The 22,007-nt window shown below is 41.2% G+C and overlaps 1 protein-coding gene and 2 long non-coding RNA genes across 12 annotated transcripts in view; 2 read left to right on the top strand and 1 right to left on the bottom strand.

Moving 5' to 3' along the window:
- LOC144320680 (uncharacterized) overlaps nt 1–12,636 on the top strand; it is a 53,260-nt gene extending 40,624 nt beyond the window's left edge. The window contains exon 5 of the long non-coding RNA XR_013386293.1: nt 10,978–12,636. This is a non-coding gene — a long non-coding RNA (uncharacterized LOC144320680). The remainder of the gene's footprint in view (nt 1–10,977) is intronic.
- PPM1A (protein phosphatase, Mg2+/Mn2+ dependent 1A) overlaps nt 1–13,013 on the bottom strand; it is a 48,250-nt gene extending 35,237 nt beyond the window's left edge. For 2 of the 9 annotated variants that reach the window (XM_077909506.1, XM_077909507.1), the window contains exon 1: nt 8,928–9,247. Coding sequence is in view for 5 of the 9 variants with exons in the window: in XM_077909503.1 (XP_077765629.1) it covers nt 12,734–12,932 (199 nt within the window). In the remaining 4 variants the exon portion in view is untranslated. Of the gene's footprint in view, nt 1–8,200; nt 8,226–8,438; nt 8,463–8,927; nt 9,248–10,112; nt 10,594–11,447; nt 11,468–12,733 lie in introns of those variants that run through there. The other 7 variants (XM_077909504.1, XM_077909505.1, XM_077909503.1 and 4 more) reach the window with 7 other exon arrangements.
- Nucleotides 13,014–13,104: 91 nt separating this feature from the next.
- Nucleotides 13,105–20,546, top strand: LOC144320679 (uncharacterized). Of its 2 annotated transcripts, none has more exons than XR_013386290.1 (4): nt 13,105–13,207; nt 14,334–14,400; nt 15,047–15,109; nt 17,941–20,546. It is a non-coding gene; the product is annotated as an uncharacterized LOC144320679 (long non-coding RNA). The 2 variants fall into 2 exon arrangements; XR_013386291.1 differs by lacking the exon at nt 17,941–20,546 and adding an exon at nt 17,463–17,671.
- The last annotated feature ends 1,461 nt before the right edge of the window (nt 20,547–22,007 follow it).

The following is a 22,007-nucleotide window of genomic DNA, read 5'->3' as shown; positions in this document are numbered from 1 at the left end:
TACTGCTTTATAGAAAGTGAAAATTTTATTTACCAACTATTTACATTCTGAAGCATGATGGAATACTGCAGAGATATTTTTCTAAAGCTTGGTAAGTTTTGCAATGGTCTGCAAAACAAAACCCACAAAAACACTATATAGGCACTCCTTGCTTATCCTTATCATTAATATTTTCATTTCTGAACTTTGATAACAAAGGTAAGTAAGCAAGCTGCATCTCCTATAGACATAATACCAAGTTAGATGCAATTTTCTACCATTCATGCTAAAAAAAAAAAAAGTGCTAAAAAAACCCCCAAGGCATTTGTTCAAAATCAGTAATGAATTACATTCTTAGAAATAGCACAATAATTCTTGAATACATATTCTCTAAATAAAAGAATTAAGCTACATACAGCATGATTCAAAACAAAGTAACACCAACACCACCACCACCAACCCATTTATCTACATCTTTGCCTGAATGGTCATGTCACAGATGAATTAAAAGAACTAGCCTAGGGGCACCTGGGTGGCTCAGTGGTTGAGCGTCTACCTTTGGCTCAGGTTATGATCCTGGGGTCCTGGGATCAAGTCCCACATCAGTCTTCCAACAGGGAGCCTGCTTCTCCCTCTGCCTAGGTCTCTGCCTCTCTCTCTCTCTCATGAATAAATAAATAAAATATTTTAAAAATAAATAAAAGAACTAGCCTAAATTTAAAATGGATTATATGAGACCTATGCTCTCACAGTTTGCTATACTTCTGGCTCACGTTCAATTTTCTTTGTCAAGTGTTTATCAGAAAATAAGCAAGTAGACTACAAAGATTAAACAATCATATATTGAGTATCTATTAAAGTGAATAAAACCTGGTCCCTGCTTTCAAGGAATTTATTTTTAATAAATCTTAATATTGAAATACTCCATTTATGGTATAACTTCTTTTTTTTTTTTAATTTGTATTTATTTAAGAAAGACTGAAAGCAAGAGAGATCAGAGAGAGAGGGGGAGGGAGAAGACACCGCTGAGTAAGGAGCCCAATGTGGGGCTCCATCTCAGGACCCTGAGATCATGACCTGAGCCAAAGATAGATGTTTGACCAACTGTGCCTCCCAGGTGCCCCTATTGTGTATCTTCTATTGTAAGCTTAATTAGGTAGCTTGTGTTTAAGACCACCTCCTTAAATTTACTAAGAATTTAATTTGAATAAAGGACTGATGAAATCATTTGTCAGTGGGTTGCAAAGTAATGAATAAGCCATAAGGCAAAGCTGTGTATGGCTTGTGGTACTAGTTGTATTATGCTTATATCTTATATTTTTCTTGTCTTACAAAATTTAATAGCTCCGTGAAAAGTTCTAAAAGGGAACTGACATAACATAGGATACCACACTTTTCAAATTTAGTGTATACTTTCACCTCAATCCCGATTCACTCACTGGATACAATGGAACTGTAGTCTTACCCTCATAACCAAGGATTTTCTAAACCATCACAACTGCCAACAGTTTTTTAGCAGGAGCAATAAAACTGCAGTGACCCATATATATATTAACTATGAAAAGTCCAAGGACATGTTTAACTTCTATTACTAGCTGTGAAACTTTGAAAAGGTAACTTAACCTTTGTCTCAATTTCCTCATCTGTTAAGATACAAGTAATAATAGTACCTATCTCATATACAGATAGGAAGATTTAATGATATAGTAATTAAAATTTTTCTATGATAATGCCTGGCATACTGCTCAATAATGTCAGCTATCATTATTAGTAGCTCATGTTAAGGCTAGAAAACCTTAAAAGGGCCACAAAGAATCAAATTATTCTGGTCTCATTAGTATCATACTCCAATAAATGGGCCTAAGCAACCACAGACTGCCTATATAAAATTATCCATTTAAAAATTCAATAAAGGAAATTTTACTATGCATTTTCCAAATACTGGAAATAGTTTAACAGTTTTGATATGGTTTATTTACTTATTTTTAAAGATTTCATTTATTTATTCATGAGAGACACACACGGGGGGGGGGGGGGCAGAGATACAGGCAGAGGGAGAAGCAGGCTCCATGCAGGGAGCCCAATGGGGGACTCAATCCCAGGACTCCAGAATCATGCCCTGAGCCAAAGGCAGGCCCTAAATTACCGTTGAGCCACCCAGGGATCCCCTGGTATGGTTTAAAATTTAGCTTAAATGTTTATGAAAACAGACCACTCATCTATTAGGTATTTGCTTTGGTTCAAATTCAATCAATTATCTCCCTTCTTTAACTAATACATCATCTAATTACTGTGATTCCACAGCTCTCATTTAAAAGGTTGCCTAGTGCAAGTATCTGTAAAGGTATGTAAAGGTATATATGCATAGTATCGTGCATCTGGAAAGAAATGCATAATTATGAATGTCCTGTTAACCCTCAAAGCAAAAACACTGGAAGTTAAAATGAAACCTTTAGGTCTAGAATCAATCAACCTAATTTTCTATACCAACATAAGAACTCTGTCGCATTTCTGATTTGTATAATCTTCACACTTAAATATCCAGGTTCAGCCAAAATAATATATAGGAAAAATAGTCAGTCGTATCTGCTACCTGAAAGCTCTTAACTTTTCCATCACCTCCTACAGCAATCATTTCTATTGTCAGGCAGATTTTGCTTAATATTTACAAAATATCTGAATATCTACTATCCACAAGCCACTGTGGTAAGCTTTGGGGATAATAAAAAGTTCTTGTATGTTCCCCTTCAAAATTTTATGATTACATTGAACACAGTTATAATTAGAACACAAATACCTAGCAATAAAGTATACAACTAAAGCCATGCTAATAGTACAGTGAGATACTGCTACAGAAGTACAGAGAAATGAGAGATCAAACACTGATCAGAGAATGCTTTGTAGAAGAAATATTAGAAATGAGCTCTGATAAAGAGGAAAGCAAAAGCTAGAAAGGGAAGGGCAAGAATTTCAAGCTACCAATTAGCATTAGCATCGATCCACTGAGATAAAAGTACAGGGTGTGTTCCAGAGATGGCAAATGTACTGGTTTGGTTGAAATAGATCAGCCCTAGGGCGCCTGGGTGGCTCAGATGGTTAAGCATCTGACTTCTGATTTTGGCTCAGGTAATGATCTCATGGGTCATGAGATCAAGTCCCACATCTGGCTCCCCACTCAGTGGGGAGTCTGCTTGAGATTCTTTCCCTCTGCCCCTCCCCCACTCACTCCCCTCATACTCAATCTCTCTCCAAAATAAATAAATCTTAAGAAAAAAAAAAAAAAAAAGAAATAGATCAGTCCTGAGGTTCAATTATGTAAAGTGTCAAATGCCCAGCAAATTCTAAATTTTATCCTAGAGAAAAAAGGGATTCCCGAAGTATACTGAGAAGAGAAATAATACGATATAAACAGTACTTAAGGAGTTTGTGATGGTTTATAGAATGGAGGAGAGAGAGACAGCACAAAATGAAAGGGGGAAAGACCAACTGGAGTGCCAAAAACCATGGTGTGGGTATGAAGTGATAAGACCTGCACTATTCTAACAGTTTTTCAACCTTAAATAACACAGGACCCACTACAAAGCCTTAATACCCTTTATTTATTTTTTTTAAAGATTTTATTTATTTATTCATGAGAGACACACAGAGAGAGACAGAGATATAAGCAGAGGGGGAGGCGATGCAGGACTCAATCCTAGGACCCTGGGATCACAACCTGCGTCAAAGGCAAATAAATGCTCAACCAGTGAGCCACGCAGATGCCCTGGCCTTTATACCTTTTATATAAAGACTCCCTATTGTTGGTTTTTTTTTTTTTTTTTTACAAGAACTAGAGTTAGTTAGAATTTATTTTCTTACTCTCTTGTATTTTTTCCATAGCAGTATCTTTTTGCTCATTTCTAATCATAAACTGTACCTTCTCTTCAAAATACCCACCCTTTCTTCACTTACTGATCATTCTAGTCTGAACATTCACCTTTGCTTTATTACTCTTACTCTTTATCCTCTATTTAATCATCTATTCCCACCCAACCATTAACTCAAACCCATGACCTCTTCAGCTTCATATAGTCAAATACATCTACTCATACTCAACTTTCTCTTCAATTACCTCTTAACATTTAACTTTTATATGTAAATTCTATATGCCTACAACTTTTATAACTTCTTCTAAAGTCTCTACTCAATCTCTCATAGTAAGGTTTCCAGGATCACTACTAAAACCGTACTCAAAGACTCACACTCAGTAAGTCTCTATTCCTCTATCTCGAGATTTCACAAACTCAATAGCAGCTACTATTTATTTAGTACTTTCTTCATGGTAGAAAACATCAAGTATTTTAAACAATCATCTCGCTTAATCTTCAAGAATACCTTATGAGAAAGGCTCTCCCATAAGACACATAATACTGAGGCTAGGAGAAATTGAGGAACTTGCTCCAAGTCACCCCATCAGGAAATTTTACTACCAACTCCTCTCTAAAGCCTTTAATGTGGCTCTATGTATGACTGTAAGTACTTAGAAACAGTTCCCTTAGTCCTTCATTAAGGATATCAACCATTTGAGAATTTCATATTGATTCTATTCCTCAATCTAAACAATGATAGTTGAAGACATAAAACTGTTTCGCTCTGTTGACTCCTGAAACTTAGGAAATGAGAAAATGAACTTCTTAAATCTTTTCCAAATGTTTCAGAAGAGACTCCTGTATTGGAAGACTTTATTCATAAGTTTATAAGGTATCATTTAATTTGAGGAATTCGAATCATAGTGTTAACATTGTTAACATTCAGCTTTTCAGGTTTTGATTCCTAGGAAAAAGACGGCTCATCTAGCTGGGAAAAATTCACTTAGGAATATTTTGAAAATAGTTTTATATCTACACAGTTCTGATCCTGGCATGTTACTTAGATTCTATGAGTACATATTTCTTCATTTGTAAAACAGAAATAACATCATATAATTTACAGGGTTGTGGGGAAAATTAAAGCCTGACAAATGGTTAATAAACTATAGCTTTTATTATTCACTTTATTCTGTATCAAAAGTAGTCTGTTCTCACAGGATTTTAATTCAAATCATATCAGCTACAAAACCCTAACAATCTAGATCCTAAATATGAATACTACATAAACTTTGTCCATGGATTCCATATAAACATACTAGGAATTATAAAAACTCAATCTCCCTCTTTTATCACACATTTATTCAAGGAATGTTTAAAACATCTCTAATTTCATAAACACAGTATCAGTAGTCTACTTTATTAATACACATTAAACATCTAGTACTTTTCCCTCTGTTTCTTAAAAAAATTCTAAAGCCTGTTACATTTTAGATAAAGGTATATAAAGCTCACCTCTCTTAATCGTTTCCTTTCTCTATCCTCCTACCTGCCTCAGCAAAAGAAAAGCTAGGTAAAGAGATTATCTAGGTAGTACATAGACAGCAAGGGCATGCAAAGGTCAAAATCATCAAGGAATATATTTTGGAGACTCAATAAAATATAAAATTGTTACTCATGTAACATGAAATACATTAGACATTAGAAAGAGCAAAAGAAAAATATAATCAACCTTTTGATTTTGATATAATTTAACCCAAGCTTCTTTCATATAAGGGTTGTTAATAATCTCTTAAGATAGAAATTCAGAGAATTTCTTGGCTAATAAATGCGATAATAAATGAAGAAACTGAATTTTAAAAATTTGTTACCAACATTATTTGAGATGAAAGAACACATTCTGGCATAAGTTACTACCTAAGGTATAGGAAGATACAAACTTTTACCTAGTTGCCTCACACCTTCCCCTCACCCAAGGTCCACATATTTCACAGAGCCACACCTTGTTTTATCTTCTTGCTTAACTCTTATAGGACTCCGTTTGAGCCGATTTTCTTACATGGCTGCTTCCCTTCTCTGATCTAAGGATGGAAAGTAATCAGTACTACTCAAGAGTCAGGTGCCTAGGCAAGAGTTAGGTAATCACTTGGGGGAAGGAGGCGAATCGTCAAAATATCACCCTATAATTAATTATATCTACATGATCACAGACTTACAGCTTAAGAAATTAATGCAGCTCTCATAGGTGAGCATTTCAGGGACAACAAGCTCCCTGTGGACATATGTACGTCACTCTTCAGTTTTAAATTTCTAAATAAATAAGCATTCATAGCTAAGCCAGAATTAGCTACACATTCTATTAGCTATTATAATAAACAGTCTAGGTATAATCTAAACAAATTAGAAGACTAAGTTTTTGGTAACTGCTCAGCAATGTTTACCATGTGACATGACACTGCTATGGATTCCTTTGAAAAAAAACCTAGGTATTAGGAAACAAATTCTCAGACAAAGGTTTATTAACAAGTCAAGATAAGCAAGACCCAGCTTGAACTCACAGAAACACCTTCATAATATGTTCTTATAATGCCTTTCACATCAAACTACCAAGGGTCCTGTGCTTGTTCAAACCTGTAGTCTCAACCACCCTTTGTCTCCTGTGGAATCACCATCCTTCTTCCACCCAAGTTTTTCAAGACATCCCATTCCCAACAGAAAAATCAATAAAGCCCACCTACAGGAATATCACCCCATAAGACCAATCACCAACTCAAAATTATTTTAAAGAAGACACTTATTTTTAAATAGCATGCAGGTTTAGAATACTGAAACATCTAAGTGCCTGGCATATACCAGGCATTTTGTCAAGGCATATTGAATAGACAATGTTAAAAGAATAAAAAAAATTTAACAACTGGCCATGAATTTAATATAGTATACCACTCTGGCTTTACTGATTTTTAGCTGAGACTCAAAAGGTTAAAGGACTTGTCCATGGACACTTACTTTGGAGCACAGCCATGACTAAATAATTCTTATCTCCCTAGTACAGTGTTCCCTTCAACATGTTATACTGTAAATATGGTCATCTCTCCAGCCCTTCAAACTAAAATACAAAAAACATATAACCTGTTTTTTTAAAAAAGAATTTTTAAAGAAAGTTATGTAAATTTCCACCGAAAAAGAAACTAAAAAAAATTTTAAGTAAGCTCCTGCCCAAGGCAGGGCTTGAACTCACAACCCTGAGACATGACCCTGAGATAAAGACTTGAGCTGAGATCAAGAATTGGAAGCTTAACGGACTGAGCAACCCAGGCACCCCTAAAAAATAAATTTTATTTACTCTATCATTCAACCCTGTTATTTCTCAAATATATACTGAGGTAGCTAGCCAAACTTCCTGGTCTTATATACCTCCCCCCTAATGAAATCACTTCACTGATGTGAATAATGTTTGATGATATCAAATCAAAAATGTCTTAAGTAACTTCCATGTGCGCTTCTCATTAAGGTTTCAATAATGTGGTACTGCCTAAATCTGAAGCTTAAAAGTAATCATCCCTATGTGACTGAATATTTATTCAGATCCACGAGTTACATGTAAGAACACAACTACAACGTCAGGTCAAGGAATGTTACTTTGTGCTTCAAATCATTTACTAACAAAGAAACATTAGATCAAAGGTAACATCTATGATTAGAAAACAGGAGAGTGGGTCACCGTCTCCCTAATCAATTTTCTAATCTGTAAAGTGCTAAAGAAATACAATATTTGTAAAAGGCCCACCATGTAAGAATACAAAAGTTGTAACAGTGAAGTTGTTGCGGTTGAAGAGGAATTGAAGAGTAAGCTCGGTTGAACCCTCTGAGCTCTGGAACCCCTAAGGCTCAGCAGAGGGCCGTTTAAATAAATCCTCTGACTCTTCAGAGCTCGTTGCATCTAAAACCTGGTTGTGTTTAAAATCCCAACATGCAAATCTGAAAAGATCAAGCCTTTTCCCTCAGAACAATTTTTTTAAAAAAATTAAATCTCTTTCAATAATGTCAAAAACCCTCTACTCTGGTCAAACAATACCTCTGTATCTCATTGATTTTTATACCTCCTCCCGTCACTCTTCCAACCGCTTCTTAAAATTCATTCCGCTCATCAGTGCAATTTGCAGAAAATTCAGGGGTGGGGATGGGGGCGGCGCGTCTAATTTCTCGGCTCGGCCAACTTAAGTATGACCTTTGTGGGTTTCTAAGTACCGTGCGGTGCTTGAAAAGAGAAAAGGAAAAATACCTCCGGTGATGAAATTTTCAAAACGTATCTAAACTGCGGTTGGTAGGAGGCTCTCCGAAAATATTTAAATCTACGAGCAGAACAGAACCCATACCTCAACCACCGAACTCTTAACAAGAAGAACTTTCCTCGCACAGTCAAGAATACGAGAAGGAATCAGGGTGATGGACTCCAGGGGAGGTGTTCGAGGTCTCAATAATGAATGGGCTGCAGGCATCACAGACTTGAGTTCTGGGGCGGCCCCACGCTCAGCTCAGCCCCCCTACAAAACCCGAAGCAAACCCTCCAGGGTCTGGTGCCTCGAGGCCAAGCCCGGTCCAAAGGAAACCTACCCCCCTTCTTTCCTCCAGGCCTCCCTCCCAGGGGCTGGAGCCCTGGGCCGCCCGGCGGGTGGGGGCGCCGCGACGCCCCACTCTTCGCTCCGGAAAAGTTCCGCCCGCGGTTCTCGGGCCAGGCTGGCCTGGGGCCCTCGCCCGCGTCGCGGCCGCGAACACCCGCCGGGCCTCGGCGGCGGCAGGGTCGCGCCCCCTCCCCGCGCCGCCGCCCCCGACACCCCGCCCCCGCCGCCCCGCCGCCCCGCCGCCCCGCCGCCCCGCCGCCACCGCCCTCGCGGAGCGTTAACCCCTCTCCGCCCGGCGCCCGGCTTCGGGGAGGAGGCCGGGCCAGGGGGTGGAGTTGTCGTGTCTCCTCCCGGGAGCGCCCGGGCAGACGCCCGGCTTGTTTACAGGCCCCAGGCCCAGGCCTGGCCGCCGCCGCCGCCGCCGCCGCCGCGCAGGCCCGCCCGCCCGCCCGCCCGCCCTCGGCCCGAGCGTCGCGCTTACCCGGAGCAGCCGCGGGCGGGCAGGTCCCTGGTCGGCCAAGGCAGCGGCGGCGACGGCGACCGGGGAGGGGGCTGCAAGGGGGTCACCGCGGCGGCCGCCGGCCAGGTCGGGCCGGGGAGGGGGCGGCGGAGGGGAGGAGCCGGGCTGCGTCCGGGCCCCCGGCTCTCGGCGCCCTCGCGGCTCAGATCATCCGGGCGTTGGAGCGGGAGGCGGAGAGCGGGTCCCGGAGGAGGAGGAGGAAGAGCCGAAGATTCATCGCTTTCGCGCCTCACCTGCCTGGCGCCCCCCCACCCCCCCTCCCCAACCGCCCGTTCCGGCGCTGCAGCCGCCCGAGCACCCAAAGCTGCGGGCCGGGCCGGCGCCGAGACCACTGCTCCCTCGCTCCCGCGCGCGCTCCCGCCCGTAGCGCCGCCGCCGCCGCCGCCGCCGCCGCCTCGAGCGCGTCCCCGCGCAGGCGCGCTCACGACGGCGCCGGGCCGCCCCTCCCCGACTCCTCCGTCCGCCCCGCCCCGCGGGCCCGGCGGCCGCTACAGCTGCGGCGCGGCGCGGCGGAGCAGCTGGAGAGACCCGGATGTCGTCGGGCAGGAACTGCGGCGAGGGCCGGCCGGCGGGGGAGGGGCAGCCGCGGGTGACGTCACTGCCCTACCCAGCCTCTCTCGCCGCAGCCCCCTCGCGGCCGGGGCCCCAGCCGAGGCCGACGGGAGCATCCGAATCCCGGGCCGGAACCGGGACCGGGACCGGGACCGGGACCGGGGCCTTCGTGCCCCCGGCCCTGGGGGCCGGGCCGGGTGTGTGAGCGTCAGGAGCCCCGGCCATGGAGAGCTTCTCCGAAGCCGGCAGTCCGTGGAGCCAGAAGTCGGGAGCTCCCGCTAGGGCGTCGGCTCCTCCCGCCCCGGCGCTCCCACTGGTCTTAAATACACACCCCACTCCCCGCAAGGACGCGGCTCCCAGAGCCCGGAGCGCAGACCCCGTCCTTCCCCCTGCCTCGGGCGCAGTCGCGGCCTACTTGCCGCCGAGCTGCTGCGGCTTGAACGCGCTGCGGAGCCCAGGCCGCCGCCAAACCCCCTCCCCCAGGGCCCCTCCCCTCCGGAGCCGCCGTCGCGGGTGACCCCGGACTGCCCCTCGCAGGTGCCCCTGCCGCACACCTCTGGTCCCCAAGGGCAGCAACACCCTCCCGGCACCCACCCATGCGCGGGCGCCACTGATAACACGCACGGGGCATATGCTCTGAGTTTCTGGCAGGTTTTCCATCTGCAGCTCATCAGGCTCCACATCGTATTTATTTGCACATGTTAGACAGTCACGTGATTCTGTCACAGGGGACCTCCAACGACCTCCAGCAAGGTTTAAGGAACGCAAGATTTTTCTTGAGGATAATCAATTTAATCTTGAGGAAACGTTAACAGCTGCTTCCATTAGAAGTTAGCAACTGAACCTAATTGCAGCTGCATATGCAGGCGGCCAAAATCCAGTTTAGCTAGCTGGACTACAGAAAACCGACCCACGCTGTTTGCAGACGCGGGGATAGAATGACAAACCCTAGGCGGCCAATGAATCAGAACTGGGAGCAGTACATCACCAGCACGAGCTCCCATTGGCTGGGGTGTCTTTTCCCTCTCTTGTCAGAAGCTTAACCTGTTCATGGGTTGGACCCATACCACGTTTGCTGGAAGAGAAGTTTAAAAGAAAAAGCCGTGTTTTAAAAAGATGCTCTTGTATAGACAAAGAAAAATAAAAAAACCAAATAGTTAAGTGCAGGAGGCAAATACTTTAAAAAAAGAACACCTGAAAATATTAGTCAAATTGTGTTCTGGCCAATAAGAAGGTAAATTTGTGGGAGGCCTCTCCGTTTTATCTTAAGAACTCCCTGTAGCAATATATACCCTGTTACTTTGTATATCCTAAAAGCACTTTGTTGCCCCAACTCTTATATCAAAATCTATTTACTCTGTCACTCAGGGAACACTTAGCTGTTTTTGAAGCTGTGAAAGCCATCTCCAATTTTTTCTACATGACTTTTTTTGGATGATTCTTTTCCTTTCACATTTAGGCCTGAAACCTAACAACAAGCGAAAACGGTTTCACCAAAGAGTCACTGGCAGGCCAATTCTTCAAGGAACCCGAAAATCACTCTACCCAATGTTTATGGCATTACGATTTCTTAGAGGAAGACAGAGATGGATCTTTTCCAGGTATACAATGTGAAAATAAAATTCACTTATGCACTTGGTCCCGGTATCATCTGAGGACACATTTCCTAATTACTTTTCCGTACACTTGCCAAAAAGGGGGAAATTAGATCAAAGATCTTTGAAACTGTGCCGTATTGAAATCCTTAATACTTCAGACAAGTAACAGCATGATTAGCATGCTAGTGGACTCATTACAATTCTGAAATTGAAAAGCCCATGTGGCAACCATTATTTGAAGTGCCCCTGGAAAACAAATTTTCTTGTTCATAAAGCAGAGCCTGGGTAGCCAATGACAGTAGTGGACCATAGAGAACGTTAAAGGCCTTGCCTATCTTTCTGCTTCCTTCCTTTAGGCTTCCACATCCTTCTTCTCTCTGTTCTACACATGTAGGAGAATCTGGGTCAATTATAGCAGAAGAGGTAGAAAAATAGAAAACATGAGCATAAAGAGATTTTTAAGGAGGCTACAGAGTGTACCACAGATTGCTGATAAAGCTGTACCTTCCTACTATTTCTTATTTCTGGATACAGCTTGCAGGGACATTTTGGTATGAACTAGGAATCTCATGGGTTATAAGATAACCATGGAAAAGTTTGGAACAAAGATATCTTAATATTGTCTGAATAAATATGCTTGATATTATAATACCCCCTTCCTTATTATTATATTATATTGAACATTATGTTCCTGAAATACTATGCTATGGGCAAAACCCCACTATTTAGAAGGGAGGAAAGGACATTGGAAACAATAGGGTTAAAAGTTTTCTTTTTGTTTGAACTACAAGGTTTTGCGTGGGCCTCCTACAGGTATTTAGGGTGTTCTTAGTTTCTGTGAAACCTCAGTGAGAATATATTCCCATAATTGTATTTTAATAATTCTTACAGGTGTATTGTAAAACTATTCTACCCTGCTCTGCAAATCTGTTTACATTTCAGTTACCAAAGAGGAGGATTTTCTGAAAGATTGGCTTTCAAATTCTGAATTTAACTGTGTGCCATTAGCCTAGTAATCGAAAGGCATGGGGTGAGGATGGGGGCTGAGGTGAGGAATCAGAAGCTCGGGTTAGCAATACTCTCTCCTCTGTTCTTCCACAGTCACAACTTAAAGTGAAGGTTACTTTCTGCCTCTCTCTGTGTCTCTCATGAATAAATAAATAAAATAAAATCTTTTAAAAGGGCAGGGGCACCTGGGTGGCTCAGTGGTTGAGTGTCTGCCTTTGGCTTAAGCCAGTGATTCTGGGTCCTGGGATGAGTATTGCATCAGGCTCCCTGCAGGGAGCCTGCTTCTCCCTCTGCCTATATCTCTGCCTCTGTGTGTGTGTGTGTGTGTGATGAATAAATAAAATGTTAAAGAAAAAAAAGTGAAGGTTACATTCCTTGTTCCCAGATTACTATTCTGAATCCATCCAGGAGAATAACTTATGAGACAGCCTGGCTTGGGCCCCTCAAAATTAAAGATTGAATATGTAAGTGACCCCCTGAGGGGAGTATGTGAGAATTCTCTTCACTTGAGCCATCCATCCTTTCACACTAAAGTCAGTCACTACTCAAGAGTCACCAAGCCAAGCAGAACAGAATTTCAACTCTTCCTTCCTCCTCCACCTTCACTACCTGTTGCACGTGTCTTTCTCACAAATATCCTCTTCGTATGTCCTCCTCTTCTCTCTTTTCTCCTTATCACTTTTCTCCCTTTCTTCTGTTCTTTCTTAATCCCCTTTGCCCTTTTTTTCCCCATTCTTCTCTTCTCACTTTTTCTTAGCTTAGTCCAAATTATAACCTCTGCTACCCACTTTCTCCTGAAGCAGTACATATTAGTGGATAGTGCCCCTAAACTAATTTTATGAGTGGGGGATATGCCCCCCACCCTAGCCCTCTTTTCTCCATCCTCCCCCCTCCCCCTCCCCCCACCATATAGGGCCATGAAAACCTTAAGTCTTGAAAGCACTGTCACAGAATGAAAAGGATTAGAGAATCCAGTCCTATGTGACATCACTGAGGCAGCTCCATTAGGGTGAAGCAGATGGGAGCCAGCAGTCTCATGTTACCTCTGTGACTTCTCCCCTCCTGGGCCTTTTAAGGAGAAATGTGGGTGACCATGAACACCACAGGCCAAATCCTAGGGAGTCTTTACAGTAGGCTCTCACCTACAAGAGAACTGTATATGGGGGCATCTAGGTGGCTCAATCTGCCATTGGCTCAGGTCATGATCGCCTCTCTCTCTCTCTCTCTCTCTGTGTGTCTCTTATGAATAAATAAATATAATCTTAAAAAGAGAGAGAGAGAGAACTATAAATGGCCAGAGCCCCACAACATTGGTGCAGATCCTTTTGGACAAATTCATTTTTTCTACAGATAGTTATTATATGCCAGACTAGTAGTAGATAAGGACATGAAGGGGCAAAAGGATCTGATATTACAATCAGGGTAAAGACAAAGAAGCAACAAATAAGGAAATTAAAATTGGGATCAGTGCTATGAAGGCAATAGATTGGGGACATGACTTAAAATGGATGTTCAGAGAAGACCTTTGTAAGAAGATAGCATTTGAATTCAAGGGTGAGGAGGAGTCAACTTTGCAAAGAATCACGGAAGAGCTTTCTTGGCAGAGGGATCAGCATAGGCTAAGGGCCTGATGTGAGATAGGCTTTGGCAGAAAGGTTGTCTACAGACCAAGAAGTTCAGTAAGCTCAATGTATATGTCTGATAAAGTCAGTCAAGTTTAAATTTTCATCCTGTGATATTTGGGATACTTAATCCAATTTAAGATTAGGAAACCATCTTGAACAGAAGGGCATGATCCATGCCAAATAACTTCATGAATTGGCCCAAAAAGCAAAGGAGCTTGAAAAATCGAAATTAAAAATCAAAGGACCTTGATTCAATTATTGAAAATAAGATGCATTTTACAACCCCAGAGAGATATCCCCTCAGACAATCCAACAGCAGCTAGAAATAAGTAAAAAGAATCATTTTTCTCCCAACATAGATAGCTACTCTTAGTGGATGAAGACTAGCAAAAATTTGGATTTCTTAAGAACAATTTTTCTGGGTGTTTACTGTCTACCATGGGCATTAGAGAAAATGTCAAAATGAAACCATATCTTTGAAAGCTGCAACACATTTTGCATCCTTAATGATGGTGGCCTGGTTGAAAACCAGTGCTGAAATGATCATCATATTAAAGGCTTTTTTTCTGTATCTGCCTCTGCAGTTTTCGAAGCACTGTCACTTAGGCCCAACTAGTTTAATCCTCACAGCATCCTTTATGGGTAGGCAAGGTAAGAACTGTTCTAATCCTTTACAGAAGAGAAAACTGAGTGGGTAGCAGCCATACAGGGGCACCAAAAGTAATACTTGGTAGCCAGGTTTTTCCCTGTGTGCTACAGATGGTCCTAGCTTTTACACGCAGTGATAAAGGCAGTAAGGAGACTCGGTGGCATATGCAAGGACTTAGGGTCAACAGTGACATGTGGAACTGGCTTATACTACCTCATAAGAGGAGACTGTTAAATTTTCAGGAATTTTTCCAGTTGTTTGTTAAACAGAATCATTATTAAAAATTAAATTATATAAAACATCCAATTAAAGAAAATGTAAACAAAGCTAAAGTATATTTAAAAACTCATCACTTCCAAATTTTTTTAATGTATCTTACTATTATCTATGCTCTTGAGGTTACTGACATGTATTGTGTCTGTGTGACGAAAATTCTCTATAATGTATTACTGCACATTTCTCCCCAATGCTGTATTCAGTGACTTTACTTTGGTAGCTTGAAATTGGCTATGAAGAAATATTTACACCATGGAAGTCACTAAGTGCCACAAATCAAGGCTTGACTTAGGCTTTGTTGATTGTCTAGACTTAAGTGACAAAGAAGCTGTTCATGCAGATTAAACTTTAAAAAGCTTGTTGTATCTATAGCTGTTATATGGTGAATGGCACAGAACATCCAATTCAACAAAGAAGCCCTCACATCATTGACAAGTAAGTTCCCATATACATGTTTACTGTTGCAGTTTTATCAAAATACTAACCAACAGATATGTCAGAACTGTATTCAGAAAGTTGGTTATTAAATATTTACCAGCATACTAGTTCAGCAAAAGAGCACTCACATCATTGATAAGTAAGTCCTTGACCACCATGTCCTTCTTCCTTCTCACTGGTGGATCTTTCTCTCACTACAGTTTGAAGATGGATAATGTCTCTCCTAGTCTCTCTCATAGCTTAGAGCACAGTTTCCAATCATTATGCCAGCACACACTGGTGTGTCTTGAATGAGTTAAAGATATGACAATGTATTGATTCCTTAAGCCCTTGGAATATTTGAGTGAGGGTCAGCTGCTGAGACTGCCCTGTCTGGCCACAAGAAACCTCACCCAGGTACGCCTTTACATCATAAAAAACAGTATCTTTCTGTTTGCATCATGATGTGAAAAAATTGGGAAGTAGTGGCCTAAGACATGGATATGTGAGGCAGTTCTGACCAATGAACCTGGGGGAAAAGTCTTGGGAGATGGATCTAGGAAAGATTTTCTTCCTAATAAGAAGAGTCACCCAAGAGAAAATGCCTTCTTCAACCATGTGCTGTCATGTCTGTGAGTGAGCCTGGAACTTCTGAGCCATCTCCAGTGTAATGTGGAGGTGAATGATGACAAAAGGGTGGGTCCTGCATATTATTGAGCCTTTGAGCCACTCTTGCAACTGTCTACCTTGGGAATTTATTTTGGGAGTGGGAGTGGATAATATTTCTCATTGTTTAAGCCACTTTTATTTTTGTATTCAGTTATTTGTGGCTAAAATCAGCCAAATACAGAAGAACTGGTACATCCTTGACACCTAGTGAGTGCTCAATAAGATTAGCTAATTACCAAATTAGATCCTTTGTCTTTAGAAAAGCTGTATGGTGAGATGTATACTTATTATTTAATATTTGAAGGATTTGTTCAGTATGTAGAGTAACTTTTAATCTTTATCTTGATTCTTCCCTTTTTTAAAAGATTTTATTTATTATTTACTTGGAATGAGAGAGAGAGAGAGCACAAGCAGGGTAGGGGCAAAGGAAAGGGAGAAGCAGGCTCCTAGCTGAGCAAGGAAGGAGCCCAACGTGGGGCTCATCCCAGGACCCTGGATCATGATCTGAGCTGAAGGCAGATGTTTAACTCACAGAGTCACCCAGGCATCCCTTGGTGCTTTCTTAAAAGTGTTTTTAATCAGGTAGTAAAAGTAGTAATTGAAAAATGAAGTCATTTTAGGCTTGAGAGCAATTGATACAGAGATGTTGATATGGATATCATTTTCTTGAAAGCTCTAGACAAATTAAAATTTTATCACATGAAAAAGGTGATAGAATCCCTTCAGGTTCTGCAGAGCAGAACAAGAACCAATTCATGGGAATTCAGAGAAGACCATTCTAGTTCAATATAAGGGGAAGGGAATGAACATGGTCTAGAATATGCCAAGCTCCATACCAGGCCCCTTAAGGGTGTTATTTAATTCTCACAATAACCTGGCAAAAAAAGATACTCCATCCCACCCCCCATTTAACAGAAGAGAAAAATAAGGCTGAGAAAGAGAGCTCTTTTCAGATCTGAGACCATCTGAGTCCAAAGGCACTGCTTATTCTGTCCCAGGGGCTGACTGGCCCACTTGAGGTGACTTTCGGTCTTCTTGAGGCCCTTTCCACTGCAGTTTTCCATCCAAGAAAAGAAGAACAAGTCCAAACATGGTGCCTTTGCTGAAGATGTCTTGGGAAAGGAAGTACACAGCACATTGAACAGTAAAATCTTTCTCATGCTACCCGTAAAATCACCACTATCTCAGAATTTTATTTCTAGCTGTCACCAATTCCATTCTCCTACTCTCTCTACTCAAGGAAAACTCTCTTGCCTTCTCCCAAGACTTTCCTTTCTTGTTGGCTTATTCTTTACAAATCTCACTTAGCAAGACAAAAGCCAGAGTAACAGCATTGACCCCCAGCGCAAGGGTCCTTAGAGAGCATCCGGTCAATGATACAAACAGGGCAGAGGCTTCCTGTAGAGAAACAGCAGGTAGAAGGAAGAATTCAGATTAGCGTCAGAGACTGACAACTCTAGAGCCTGTGGGAGGGGCCAGGCAGGCCCACTGCAAGGGTGAGGCCAGGCCGGACATAACAACAGGCAGTGGTGAAAACTGTGGAGGAGAAGAACATATTTATTCTGTTTGAAGATATTCTTAACAATCATTTTTAAATATTTTAAACATGTGAGAACCAAAAAGGACATCCCAAAGCCTATCTGTGCTCTGTTTATCCTGTGGACAAGTTATTAACCTCTCTCAGCTTCGGTTTCTTCATCAGGAACATAGGAATAATCACCTTGCAGAAACAGAAGAGATCTTGCACAGAAAGAACCTACCACATTGGGACCCCTGGGTGGCTCAGCTGTTAAGCATCTGCATGCCTTCGGCTCAGGGTGTGATCCCGGGATCCAGTATCAAGTCCCTCATTGGTCTCCCTTTGGGGAGCCTGCTTCTCCCTGTGCCTATGTCTCTGCCTCTCTCTGTGTCTCTCAGGAACAAATAAATAAAATCTTAAAAAAAAAAAAAAAAAAAACACATTGCCCGATATTATGGTGTGTAGACACACAAGAAAACATAACTGTTTCTTTAAAGCACATGATACTTTTCATAACACATTGCAAATGATTTGACACCTTTCATGCAATATTTTATCTCTTCTGTAGGTCTACATGGGTTCACAATAGAGTTGTCGGTGGTAAGGCTAAAATTATTATTTTCAAGGCCTGTTTTGACTTCTAGACCTTTGGCTTCCTCAGGGCCTGTGGGAATGTATGTGTGACCTATGACAAGGATCCTCTGCTGGAGCAGTCTGCCACCCACCACACTGCTGAACCTTTCTAGTGATTTTCTACTTCATGCGGTTTACACCAGAGGTGATCATTTGGTTCTGAACCAAAATCAGAACTCTGGATTGTTCTTCTTATACTGCTTTAAAAGAAGGGTTCCAAACCCTGTATTTTATATGTTATAGTGTTTGTCATTTTTATATTATAGGCTTGAGTCACCACCATGCATTTTACCTAATCGATAGGTATTGAGTACTTCAAAAATGCCAGGCAGTGCTCTAGAGGCTAGGGATATTGTGAAGAAGAAAGGTAGTTTTCATAGGGCTTATTTGAGGTTAACAGAAAACAAACAAGATTCTTAGGAATAAAAACTGTAATAGATGTAAAAAAAAGAATGATCTGGACAAGCAGTGTGGAAGGGGGTGCAAAGGGAAGGTTCCTTTACACCAACTGGTCAGAGAAAGCCTGTTTGAGAGGTGGCTGCTGGGCAGGCAAGGATGACAGAGGAAATCACCATGTAAAGCTGTAAGGGGAAAGCCCAGGCAAGAGCAAAGGCCCTGGGGTGGGAGTGTTCTTGGCATGTCAAGGAACAACAGAACTCTGGGATGTCTGGGGCACAGTCAAGGTGCAGAGAGTGCTATGTAGGCAGGGTGCCTATAGGCCACAGCAAGCATTTTGATTTTATTTCAAGTTTGATGGAAAACCACTGGAGGTTTTTATTCAGGGGAATGATGTGATCTGATTTATATTTTGCTCTTGCTGCAATATGGAGAAAAGATTTTAGAAAAGTAAGAGTGGTAGTAGAAAAATCCTTTCATGTCAGTTTCATAAATCCTTAAAGAGGAAGTGAAATTAGTTTTCAGCTTTAAATGGCAGAGAATGATTACATTTTGGTGATAGGAATGTGGTCTTTTAGACAGCTCTTGTTACTGGAGCTTATGTTTTCATTTTCTGAGAACTATACTTAGATATTTTTGCCAATGACTCATCATGTAACCTTTCTTGGTTTGTGTAGTAAAATGTAGCAAGGAGTACCTTGTAGGAAAGGTTAAATTAAGAGTAGGTAAGATAGACTCCAATTCAAGTGGTTCAATTTCAGGTGAATATCTAGTGCCCTCAAAAATACTCTCAACCATCCTCATTAATCTCTCCCTCTCCACTTGATGCTCTCCCAATACACATCTGAAGGCCGAAGACTCAAATTCTACCAGTTATTTATATCTTGTGCTATCCAGTGAAAATGGTGGTTTAGGTGTCCTTATCTAAGGCAGATATTTTTACATCTTAATATGAAAATCTTTAGATCTTTTGAATAGTCAAATTTTAATGCTTGGGAAGCAAGTTTTATTGATGTGCATTAATGGGATAGGGTAAGGGAAATTTGCGAAGGAATTTGGTAAAGACCTCAACAAAATCAAAGATGAATTCTACTTCTCCCACAGCCATATCTAGTTTCAATCTTGCTCATGGACCAAGAATGAAATACAAATATTTCATGTTTAGTCTTCTTATTTGCTACTGAGTTTTCTTCCATTAATTTAATGGCCGTATATTGGCAATCTTCAAAGTAAACCTAGAATAGGTGTTTGATAAACAAGTTTATGTTTAATCTACATTATAAATACCCAAGAAATATTTCATGGTAAAAATTGTTATGGCTATTATATTACAACTGTAGGATATGTAGTCTGCATCGGTGAGCCAGACAACAATTTCTGCCTATGGTGCCAGATTCAGCCTGTGCACTAGATAGTGTAAATCATAGGCATCTATCACTGGTAAAAATAATCCATCATTCAAAACCAAGACTGATTATGAACCTACAATTTGTCAAATGTGGTTAAATATGGAGAAGGATGCAAATAATAGTTGCTGCAACATATCGCAAACTTCCTATTTATCAGACTCTGGTATATGTCATGTCAATTCTATTAAAAATATCTGTTAGAAATAATATATTGTTTAAGTTACATTTTATAGCCATCGTAAGTTCTTGAAAGAATATTTAATAAAAATATATGGATCTGTACTTTTAAAAAACCATATGTACATCTCTTGGGGAGGGGCAGTCAGTAAAATTACTGACCTTTGTCCAAGTAGGCAAGACATACAAAACTCTTTTGTGTTGTCAATCACAACAAAAACATGGAAAGGTTAAACGGAACAATGTGAGTCCTTGAAACATGGGATGCCAAAAAAAAAAAAAAAAAATCTTGGCTTGATATAAAATACCAGTGATTTATATGGACTGGTGAGTCATGTGTATCATATCTGGGTTATGTACCCATAAACATTGCCTTAAAGGCAGTCAGACTATTTGGACTGTCATCACTAAACTCATCATCACATGTCAGTCCTGCCTAAATTCAAAAGAAAAAACTAAAATACAGAAACACATGGAACTGACAACATATAAAATTTCTTCTGTCCTACACTTAGAGTCCCAAAGGCAATGTTACAAAAGGGTATTTAAAAGTCCATGAAAAAAAAAAATCCATGAAATGCTCCTTGTAACTCTATCTAATTTGGATTAGATAGATCCTTTTTGATTATTAACTTTTGTTTGAAGCTGTCAAGGGCAAGATATTTCACTGACTTAATAAAATGCTCTAGATAATGTAAATCACAACCCCTATACCTATGAAAAGAATTGTTAGTCAAACACCAAGTTTGGAATAAAAACATAGTACGTGAGATGCCTGGGTGGCTCAGAGGTTTGGTGCCTGCCTTCAGCCCAGGGGGTGATCCTGGAGTCTTGGGATCGAGTCCCACATGAGGCTCCCTGCATGGAGCCTGCTTCTCCCTCTGCCTGTGTCTCTGCTTCTCTCTCTCTGTGTCTCTCATGGATAAATAAATAAAATCTTAAAAAAAAAAGAAAAGTAGTATGTGTCAAATCACATTAAACATGGCAAGAGATACAAATGGGGGCTACCATTTATTGAGCACTTCCTCTTTTGCTAGAATCTTGATTTCTACAGTATCTATAATATCCCTTCAAGGTAGCTGTTATTTTATATTTCACAGATGAGAAGTGGAAGCTCAGAAAGGTTAAGTTACTTGTCCAAATTCATAGAGCAAGGGAGTGGATAGAATTTGAATCCCAGGTGACTCCAAATATTGCTGGTTTTTATAACATAAAATTGACGTTTAAAATATGATATTGGGGGCACCTGGATGGCTCAGTGGTTTAGCGCCTGCCTTTGGCCCAGGGCGTGATCCTAGAGTCCCAGGATCGAGTCCCACGTTGGGTTCCCTGCATGGAGCCTGCATCTCCCTCTGCCTGTGTCTCTGCCTCTCTCTCTGTGTCTCTTATGAATAAATAAATAAAAATTAAAAAAATAAAATAAAATATGATCTTGGTGTCTATTAAGACATCAGGTTATACAAAGACCCTCTGGCCTCGGAAGTCAGAACACAGAGTTTTAGTCTTGGCTCTGATACTATGCCACTGTGTACAACTTAGTCAAGTCATTTCATCTTTTTGAATTTTGAATTTCCATTTTTCTAAAATGAAGGTGTTGAGTCAAATAATCCTTGTAGTTCCTTCCACCTTCAACATTCCACTGCTCTAGCAATGAAAAAAACCCTGACTCTGGAATTGAACTTCTATTTCTTCCACATTCCAGTAATAGTAATATACATTTCTTTAGGAAGGATCACCTCTTCCTCTCAGTATAATTCCTTCCCCTGATCTCAGAATCAGGTGCAAGGTTGGACACATGCCCTAAGTGGACCAATTTGGGTAATTCCTAGGAATTGCTTGGGAGTCATTAGAAGAAAGACATCTTGTTCCTCTATGGTTTTTAGCAGTAAAGGTGATGAGAGTATGGAGCTTCTTGGGACATGTGCAAAGATAGCCTCTCCTCTGGAGTGTATAGTTTCTTGAGGCAATACATTCTCTATTTTATTAAGCCAGTTTAACTTGGAGTTTCTGTCTGGCTCATAGAGTCACAATACATGTACTCTTTGAAGGATAGGCTGGATTTTCTTTAAGTTGGATTTCAGAGCGGAAAAGCTATGCCCAGAATCTTTGAGAT

Source organism: Canis aureus, chromosome 9, assembly GCF_053574225.1.
Source record: "Canis aureus isolate CA01 chromosome 9, VMU_Caureus_v.1.0, whole genome shotgun sequence".
Classification (NCBI taxonomy): Eukaryota; Metazoa; Chordata; class Mammalia; order Carnivora; family Canidae; genus Canis; species Canis aureus.
Note: the sequence above shows the minus strand (reverse complement) of the source record. Positions and strands in the feature narration are given on the sequence as shown.